At 39.8% G+C, this 10,471-nt stretch overlaps 1 protein-coding gene across 1 annotated transcript; it reads left to right on the plus strand.

The window, feature by feature from the left end:
* The first annotated feature begins 336 nt into the window (after positions 1–336).
* MC5R (melanocortin 5 receptor) lies at positions 337–5,141 on the plus strand. The gene is made up of 2 exons (XM_054192483.1): positions 337–590; positions 1,441–5,141. Exon 2 carries the CDS (start codon positions 1,523–1,525, stop codon positions 2,498–2,500), a length of 978 nt encoding a protein of 325 aa, XP_054048458.1. The 5' UTR covers positions 337–590; positions 1,441–1,522; the 3' UTR covers positions 2,501–5,141.
* The last annotated feature ends 5,330 nt before the right edge of the window (positions 5,142–10,471 follow it).

The raw sequence follows: 10,471 nt of genomic DNA on the forward strand, positions 1-10,471 counted from the left end.
TGAATATAAGAAAAATACTTATAGCAGTAATAAGCCTCCCAGTTCAATAAGTGTCTTCTGCTCCCACCTCTTTTGCAGCACTATTGCAGTATGAACTTATTGTCAATGAGTACTAGCAACAGCAGAGAAAACAAAAAGAAATGTTTTCGGAAGGGAGCACGCCTCATGCATTTTCTCTTAATATTATAAAAAGCTCATCATGAATTTTGGATCAGAATCACTGTTCAGTTAGAAAGACAAGAGAAGACCACTAGATGGTGGTAAAAACCCAAGCCTTTGCTAACAACATCTGTGAAAAGGGAAGTTCAGAGGGGCAAAGAAGGGGAGGAGGAGCCACGGTTTGAGTACTGAAGTCATTATTGCTTGGACTCTATAAAAAGGCAGTTGCACAGTAAGTAATTTATACGTGGTCAGCCTTGACTCTATGGATTTACTCATTCCTCTTCCTCTATTTTTGTCATCCATTCCCACCAAGGAGTCCCCAGCCCCAGATGTCAGGTGAGGAGGGAGGCTGAAACTTCTGCTCTCTGGAGGAAAGGTTGCAGGCGATGAAGAGGACGGGCAGCTGAAGGAGCAGCTCTGGTCAATAGGTACAGTTAATACTTGATTGCAAACAAAGGGTTACTTTTAAAAACTGGAAATCATTTAGCTTGGTATGCTTTGAATTTTATTTGCAATAAGTCACTGACAATCAGCTTTAAGTGTTCCCCTTTTTAAGAATCTGATGGCTTACAACTTGCCCTGAATATTGTCATTACCAATAAAGCATTGAATAAAATGCTCACAATCTGGAATAGAAAACTCTTTTTTTTTTTTTTTTTAGTGACAGATTCTACCCTTACTGATTCTGTAACCTTAGTGTATCCTGAAATGTACGGATTTGTCTTTGTCAGGTGTTTAATACTATGCTCTTAAGTGAGCACGTTAGTATCGCACAAATAAATTGTTTATAACACAGTTCACGTGAACGTAAGAAGTACGAAGGTCAGGAAAGCATTTAAATCTTTTACTGAAAATGTTCAGTTCTTAATTGTGGCAATAATTCAAACTTCTATGTATTGTATTCAAGTGAGCAGGTTCTGCTGAACCTAATACTATATTCTCCTGCATTTCTGGGATCTGAGAATTGAGCCTTTGAAAACTGTTTCTTGTTTGGTGTTCAGCAGAATTTCCAGGACTTTGTGATCACTTCTGGGGGACCAAATAGAATAAACAAAACTATGAATGACGAGTGCATGAATCTCTTCATTAGTTTGTGGTTTTAATTTCCCAGTAAGGATTGGTAGAAAAACTCTGAGCCAATCAGAGGTTAATTTAGCATCAGTAGAGGAATATGGTGTGGAAGAGGCAGGATGTGTATGAGCCAAATTAAATAGAAATGGATGATATTTGTTTTGTCAACTTCTGCCTGTTCTCGTCATGCTATATTTTTTTTGGCAGGGTCTTTTGCCTTTTGGAAAATGCATTTACCACGCGCCTTGGCAAGTCCCTCAGAAAGAACAGAACGTGTTTGCTTCCAGAGATGAACACGTCCTCTCAACTGTATGTTTCTGAACTAAACCTGAGTGCCTTTGGCAACAACTTTACTGTGCCTACTGTCAAGAGCAAGTCATCGCCATGTGAGCAAGTGGTCATTGCAGCTGAGGTGTTCCTAACTCTGGGCATTGTAAGCCTCCTTGAAAATATCTTAGTTATATGTGCAATAATTAAGAACAAGAACTTGCATTCACCCATGTATTTTTTTGTTTGCAGTTTAGCAGTGGCTGACATGCTGGTTAGTGTGTCTAATGCTTGGGAGACCATAACAATATACTTAATAAACAATAGACACATAATTATGGAAGATGCCTTTGTCCGTCATATAGACAATGTCTTTGATTCAATGATCTGCATATCTGTGGTGGCTTCCATGTGCAGTTTGCTGGCTATAGCAGTAGACAGGTATATCACTATCTTTTATGCTCTGCGTTATCACAACATTATGACAGTGAAAAGATCGGGGCTTATTATTGCATGTATCTGGACCTTTTGCACAGGCTGTGGCATTATCTTCATTCTTTATTATGAATCAACTTACGTGATCATTTGTCTCATCACTATGTTTTTCACCATGTTGTTCCTCATGGTCTCGCTGTACATCCATATGTTCCTCCTGGCTCGTACTCACGTGAAGAAAATAGCAGCTTTGCCCGGGTACAACTCTGTCCGTCAGAGAACCAGCATGAAAGGAGCCATCACTCTGACTATGCTTCTTGGCATCTTCATTGTTTGCTGGGCTCCATTCTTCCTTCATCTCATCCTGATGATCTCCTGCCCTCAAAACCTCTACTGTGTTTGCTTCATGTCTCACTTCAACATGTACCTCATTCTCATTATGTGCAACTCAGTGATTGATCCCTTGATCTATGCCTTTCGTAGCCAAGAAATGAGGAAGACCTTCAAAGAGATAATTTGTTGCTATAACCTGAGAATGGTTTGTGGGTTATCAAACAAGTATTAAGAAAATGAAGGCAAACCAGGGAACAGAATCGAAATGCAACATCTTGCTACACCTTGTAGTTCTGCTGAAATACCTGTGGAACATCTTTCTCCATGCAGCTGTTATGATTTCTGTGGCACTCAGAAACCATTTTTAAATATGTGATTTTACCTTTCTTTCCCTCCATGCACCTCTCTCACACTGGTGGTAGGAGCTACTCAGTGCCTCTGTATTATGGGGAGAAAGCATATTTTGAATCTCATTTACCCTACTGAAGACTGGATCTTATAAGAGGATTATACAGGGAAAGTCTTATTTTTCTTTCTGCCAAATGAGTGTGACCTGCCATGCAAATGAGCCCATCAGCCTCTAAGTGTGTATTTCTTTTGATATTCTTTGTCTGTATAGGTACAGCATGGTTTATTTTGTTGCCCAATATCAACAGGCTTTTTGCTATTTCCTTCTGAAGACATAGAATCAGAGAAGTAGCTCTGATTATCAGGATTCACATACCTCACTCAACAGTTATGACCTATATATATGCACATATCAGCAGTCTTATATCCCAGTCATGACTGTTACTGTCATAAAATATGTATTATGTAAAAGGACAATGTTATCACAAGATTTTCCAGGTTGGATACAGTACTTTGTCTTGTCTGACTATATGTGTTCTTATCACTGTGGGGTAGGATGTACCATAGATGGATTTTAAGGCTGGATACAAAGATGGGATGATTCTAGTTTGCCTGTTTTCTTTATTTGCCAGGGCTGGGGAAATAAAGGGTACATGGCCTCTAGAGTTATGTAATGCTTTGTGGATATGGAAAGACTGGGTGAGTTGCTGCCTTTATACAGACATTAGACAAGCGTTTTAGCTCGGAGTAGCTTTTGTTACTTGAGGAAGCTGTACTGTAGATTGCATCTTTCAAGCCGGGAGAGGCAAAACGAGTTTGATGAACAGAAGGCATAGCAGGCAATGGCAAAACAGGAATTTCAAAACCTCAGGCATATGTAACTGTAACAGAGAGTTCTGACTTTTGCTCCCCAAACAAGCAGTTTTTGTCTTTGTTGAGAGGATTCTAAGGTGAAACTCCCCATGCCTTTTGTGTGAGTAGTTTGCATCTACTCATGCTCTCATTAACATGCTGTTCTGCAACAGCTGTGTAATGTACAAAATATTTGATTTATCGCAGATGAAGGAAGTGCAACTATGGCATTGATTTTTTGATGCCAGTGGATGCCAATATCTTGCACTGCGGTATAAGCTATGAAAATATTTAAAGCAGTGATACCCTACTGACTAGATATCAGAAAATAGCTTGGAAAACTGAATTATGTCTGCCAAGCTGAAAAAATATCCCTTGCTATACTTGGTTTAGGGATGCTTTAAAACTGTTGTTGTCAATAGAAGGACTACGATTGATTCATTGGGTGTTGAATTCATTGTTACACCTTCAAGGTGGAAGACCTGGCCAGATGTAGGAAAATTTTTTTACCATAAAGGTGGTTCAACATGGGAACAGGGGCCCAGTGCTTGTGCAATTTCCATCCTTGGCGATATCCAGAACTTGACTGAACACAGCCTTGAACAGCCTGCTCTAAGTTGAAAGCGGACTCTAACTTTGAAGTTGTCCCTGCTTTGAACGGTTAGGAATTGATGATCTCCACAGCTCCCTTCCAACCCAAGTTATTCTGTGATTCTATGAAACAGTTTGTGTATTATGATAAAATTATCAATTTTTCCCTCAAATTTAATCTCTTATGTAAGAAGAACTGTAAAACATTCCCCTCCACACATTTAGAAAGATAGCATACTTTGTGTCATCACTTGCTTTGGAGTTTTCTGGCAGGATAAGTAAGGTGCATCTTTAGCACCAGAACTATACCTTTTCTCTGCTGCACCTTAAAATATATACTGCCTCCAGCTTGCACATATCTCCCTCTGACATGAGTGGGAATGTTATTCTCAGTGGAGACACCATATTATGTCGACTGTAAATATCATGTTTATATCAGTGCACCAGGCACTGGAATCTTCCTTCAGCTGTATCCGAAAACGGGATTTCAGAGCTATGTTTGTGGTCAGTAGTGAGAATCTTGCCTGTTTCAGTCCACTTCTAAACCCTATCCATAAAAAGCACCTAACAGTGGGCTCTTGCTACTATGAATGCAAGTAGCAAAAGGAGACAGTTCAATTGCATAGTGGAAGGCACCAGCTGATGTTGTAAATAAATCATTAAATCTTCACTGGTTATTGCAAATAAGACAGTCTTGTACATAATTGTAGATCAACAAAGAGGAAGCCAAAACTGTAATAGCTTTGGGTATTTTCTTGAATTGTACATTACTTTTTTGTTGGAAGTTTATTTGATGTATAAACACAGACATATGAAGAAACTATTAAAATGGATTGCTGGAAAACCCACTATTATTGGTTATTCATTGTAATGTGTGTTATTCATTGTAATGTGCTAACCTTGTAGATTATTCACAGAGGGAATATTGCATTAGAGGCTGTCACTTCCCAATTTAAACAGATGCCTTATTAAGAAACACATTCTGAAAGAGAATTGCAGACTAATACAATGTATTTACATTCATACCTATGTTCCTCTAGGTGTCAGCATCACATCCTCACTATAAACTTTACAGATGGGGAGAGAAAACAGCTTAAGGGGGAAACGCAAGTATTTTCAAGAACAGGATAGAAGAGTTCCTGCAAAAAAAATGAAGTTGTTTACACTATATAAAGTGTATACACTATATATATGTAGTGTAAAAAAAATCTGTTTATATATATAGTATATATATACACTATATATATATTATCTATATATATAAAATACATGTCTCTGTGAGGCCATGACATGTTTTAATCTGTTTCTTTCTCCTGTTCAGCTCCAGAATAAAAGCAACACTTAACATGCTCTCACTTCTACCAGACCTTGGAAAACCCTAACTATTCTGATAAATTGGGACAAGCAAGCATTGTGTGAGTATGAAATTTGCTGTCAAAAGACAGTCATGAAAAAATTAGCTGCTAGGCTGTCACTGCACCTTGTCTCCACAGCTAATGATACTACTCCTGCTTACACTGCCAGTCATTTACGGTTTGGTGTCTGTCATTGGAAAGAAGCTTAAATCACACTATTTCTGTCCTAGAGCTCCAAACCCAACTTCTATTGCCTGCTTCTGCTTTGATGACTGAAGATATCACTGCTTCTAACTTGTGTGTAACTATTTTAAAGTTTTTAATATGAAATTATTCCGAAGTCATTCCTGTTGCAGGTGGGGTCAACTTCTATAAACTCATATGAATTTTAAGTAGGCTAGTAAGACCAGGGAGAATATTAAAGAAAACCAACCCAACATTGCTGCTGCTCCAGAACTTCATCTAGTGAAGCAGAAGACTGGATTCTCTGGTCTATAATAATGCAAAGGGTGGCTGATGGTGGGCAAGTTGCACTGTCTCCAGATTACACTAAAGTACTTCATACGTTGCTCTAAGTTTTGCATGCTTTAGTAGATTGAAGCATAAGGTTGGTTTTTGCAAATGACGGCATTGCCTGGATAATTCCATATCCAGCGTGCTCCTATACTCGCACTAGGAAAATCTGAATCTCCAGGCCAAGGCCACAATAATGTACTTGGAAATAGTTTTCCAAGAGCCTTAGCATCTTCTATGATGCAAAAAAATCATAACTGAATGGAGTAAAGAGGTTATTTATGATCCTAGGCTTTATGATCCTGCTTCCCAAATAGGCACAAGTCCATCACAAAGGACTCTAACTACTGAGTACTACTGCCTCTGGGTCTGGGCTGGGAGGGGTGACTGCTTTCAGCCTGCACCCTCCGTGCAACCAGTATCCAAATCCCTTTTGAGGGTGGATTGCACAGTCCTACTTCTTAGGCTTTTCCTCTTAGAAAACCTTCTCTGAGTGGCTCTCTGGAGACTTTAGTTGCATTTGCCAGGAATTCTGTGCAAAATGACTGCTGAAACCCCAGGAATTCCTTGCACACACAAACTTTAAGAAGGCAGAAAAGGCTTACACATCTGTGGGAAAGCAAGCAACTCGCTTACACAGTCTGCTCTCTGAAATCTCAAAGGACTCTGCTTTGTCTCCAAAGCCTTGTTGGGGACTCTCCTGCCTCTCTTGCAGTAAATCTTTCTTCTGTTGCTGGTTAGCTTCTTGCACAGAAGACCAACTCGTGGCGACCACTGCTGTGCTCAGGGATCGCAATGGATGGTCCCAGATTTCAGCTGTGTTCGTTTGCATGTGCAGTGCCCTTCCCATTAGACAGGGTGGGTGAAAAAGGTATGGGAACATGGATGTGGAAGTGGGCATCCCCACATCAGGGATGGATAGTCATGCAGGCTACAGTGGAGATGTCTGTATAAGTCTCTGTGCTAGTTTATCTCCAGGTGGGATGCTTTCCTTTCTTTTCTAATCTTACCATGTATTACAACCTGAGCTGTGTCCATCTTGGATCCAGTTTGTTCTTCATACAGGAGAGAAAAGGAGAATCTGAGGTATGTATGTGTGTCTCTATACCTACATACATGCCTACATGTATGTGAGTTCTTACTCCCAAATACAGACTACAGTCACAAATGACATCACAGACGAAATGTGAGGATACATAGTTTCCTTTTTTCTAACCTTTCTGCTCTTTGTCATCCAGTTATTTGTTACACTACTTTCCAATTTGCAGCTTGTTTCTCACGTATTTCCTCCCCCTGTGAACAAACTAGCAACAGTCTAAAACTGAAGGAGAAGAAAAAAACTTCAAGTGCTTTTTGCATCCTGAGATTTTGAAAATTATAGTGAATTAGTGTGACAGAACAAAGCATACCCCAAGCACCTGTCACACTAGTAAAATTTAAATTCTTATGGTCCTTAAGCACTATCCCTAGAACAGTTTCTTCTTGAGCTGCTGGCCTAAAAAACCTGAAGAACATGTGATTGGCCATGTTGAGCACTGAGAGTGAAGGATCTCCATCAAAATAATGAGCAGCTGTTCAGGGGAATTATACAAAGTCTGGACATGTGCATGGTAATCCTCTGAAATACCCTTACAGCTTCCAGCAAGCTATGGTTTAGGGACTTTTTGGGCAGGAGGTTATATTTACAGTTTTGTGACTGATAGTTCTCAATGAAAGTTTCTCAGAAGAATTTATGTAATCACTTTTGGATCTCTTCATACTCATCTGCAACATCTCGTGACAGTAAATTTCACAGATTAGATCCATTGTGCAGAAAAATTATTTTTTTATTCTTATAAAGCACCTGCTTGGAAGTTTTCTTCAATGCCCCTGATGCCTTATGTTGTCAAGAAGAGAAATAACTGGTCTCCACTCACTTTCCCTCTGCGATTTGTTATCCTACTCCCTTATATTCCCCTATAAAGTTTCTTTTTTCCAGACAAGGATCCTAGCCTATTTAATCTTTACTGGTATTTTCATACCTCGTTGTCCTTATGTTGTTTTCCTAGATCTACTATATTCTTCCTGACTCAGGGGAGGACCAGATAAGCATATGATAATCTGTATATAGATGAAAACTAAATTTCCACAGTGCCAGACGATGCTGCGTGTTTTGTTCTCTATTATTTTGTTAGCAGTATGTAACAAAATACTTTCATTTAGTACAGCATGCTCCATAATTTGGAAAATTTCACGTTCTCTAAAAGAGTTCTCTCTCTGCAAGTGCTCATAGGAACACATACTCTCTGTTCTCTAAATATGTTTACATTTTCAATGGTGAGGGCTTTGGTGATACATTGCCATGCAAAACATATGCCAAAAACATGGTGCTTAGGAGTGCTTCTGTGTTTCCAGGTCCAAGTACCTGCCTTAGCTGTATACCAGCTCCATGGCAGAACTCATCTGATGGACACAGCTTCCATCTCCCTACCTCTGATGGGCAGTAAGCTTGGCCACAGAGGCTGGAAGGGCCTTGCAGTGTGTCCTAGACAAGCTCTGGGCAGCTGAGGATTAGGGACCTCAAGTTCAGACACAAACTTCTTCCAGAAGCACATTGTTTCTTTGAGAAGGGCGGTAAGAATGTGATTTGTGCAGCTACTTCCAGATGGTGATTCATCACTCATCTCCTTTCAATTAGGCTGGTTTTACACCTGATTAAAGCAAGACGAGAATTGGAACTATAAGCTTTGTATGCTGGCTCCAGATGATTTTCAAAGGCACCAAATGAACTTTTTTGGTGCCCTGTTGCATAAATGCCTTAATTAACAGTAACAAAACAAAACAAAAACCCACAAAGAAAATGGGATTCTTTTTTCTCTTCTAGTTTGCCAGTTTTTAACAGGACACAGTTACTTTTGGCAAGCAATAAGTGGTGTTGCTGGTAAATCAGCTTTTTCATTGTCTTTTTTATCTTTCATGGAAGCTTTGTGCCTATATCCTGAAAAATGATCCTAGGAATACCTATCGTCTTTGCATTATGTATTATTGTTTTTTCACAGCTTTGCTCTGAACTGCTTTCTGAAAAGCTTTGCGTGTGTTTTGAGTCGGGACCAAAATCCCTGAATTTCTGTATCGCAGCAGTTCATAGTGCTGGGATAGCATTACATAGACCTTACTATTATTTCTGCTTCACGGATTCCTTGTGCTTTTTAAAGTCAGAGGAATCTGTCCAGGATATTCTTCCTTTCAAAGGGTAGCAGGAAATACTCCTACACTTAAACTTTGTTTTAAATCTATAACAACACAATTATTAGTATTGCCAACATTGACCTCTGCTCAGAGATACATCACTGAAACCAAAAGTAGCTCTTTCCCAAAAGTTTTTCCCATAGGACATAAAGAGCCCTGGCTATAACAAGGAGAGGAGATTCCTGCCCTATGCTCATAGAGTGGTAGATAAATGGTGGAGCTTGGGGAAGGAAGCATTTTAAATCTGTGTTATGTTCACACTTCTCTCTTACAGAGGATGAAGATGAATAGCCTTTTCCTGTGGTGAGGACTGGGCTGTATTAAAAAATGTCCTGGTAGACAAACTTGTGCCAAATTCAGTTTTAGAGAAAGAGAGTCAGTGAGTGCTGGAAACTTGACCAAAAGTCTATGTGCAAGACGTCACCAGGTGTGACTGAATTCCATTTCACTGAAGTGTCTTGTAAGATATCTTCTCCCCACCAAGATATATAGTAGGAATTCAGGACATGGTAGCTCTCTATCTCCTTCCTCCTTAGAAAGGAAAAAACATTAGTGGAAAATCAGTGTGTCAACATTTATTTCTCATGTTCCTCAGATCAAGAACCTGTCAGCTGTGCACAGGGGGCCCCCAGGATCTAGTTCTCTGACTGGGGGTCTCTGCAAAGTCAGTTTGTAGGGAACCTGCTTAACTGACTTGGAAAAGGTAGGTTAAACCTTCAGCTTCTCCTGGGCTTAAGTGGCCTGCTTGGTAATCACAGTTTGTAAAACAGGTGCTTAAAAAGCTCTTCTTTCAAATGGCAGAGGAAAGAGATGAATCACTTGAATTTCAAGTGCGGTTCCAATGACAGTTCATGTCCCTGCATAAAGTGCATAAAAAATGAGGAGGTAGGAGGTAAGTCCTTGAGTGAAGTCCAGGTCTTTCATCTCTCAGTGAAGCTGCTAAATATTCAGGTTTTCTCTATGAAAAGGGATATTGGTGTGGCCATCTCTGAATCTGGAGGTTGATTTTTGAAGGAAAACTTTGCAAAGAAAAAAATGGTATTTGGTATGTAGCCCACTATTTTAATTACACTCTGGGAAAGTCTGACGGTCTCTCTAGGGAAACAAGTGGAGAAGCATCTTTTCAGATTTTGACTGGACTTATTTTTAAAAAGTATCTGTGGTCTGTAGCTCTCAGTGCCTCTGATGCCCAAAGCAGAGGTGCTCAGCTTCCAGAAAACTGGAAGGTATAAGGACTTTAGGTACAAAAAGGGACAGGTGGATTTAGGCTCCTAGCTCCTCATTCAGCATCTTGGTTTTGTTGGCCGAATGCCTGG

The sequence above is a fragment of the Rissa tridactyla genome, chromosome 2, assembly GCF_028500815.1.
Source record: "Rissa tridactyla isolate bRisTri1 chromosome 2, bRisTri1.patW.cur.20221130, whole genome shotgun sequence".
Classification (NCBI taxonomy): domain Eukaryota; kingdom Metazoa; phylum Chordata; class Aves; order Charadriiformes; family Laridae; genus Rissa; species Rissa tridactyla.

What these genes read in the sequence shown, in the direction of transcription:
- MC5R (XM_054192483.1), top strand. Translation starts at nt 1,523, where the DNA reads ATGAACACGTCCTCTCAACTGTATGTTTCTGAACTAAACCTGAGTGCC.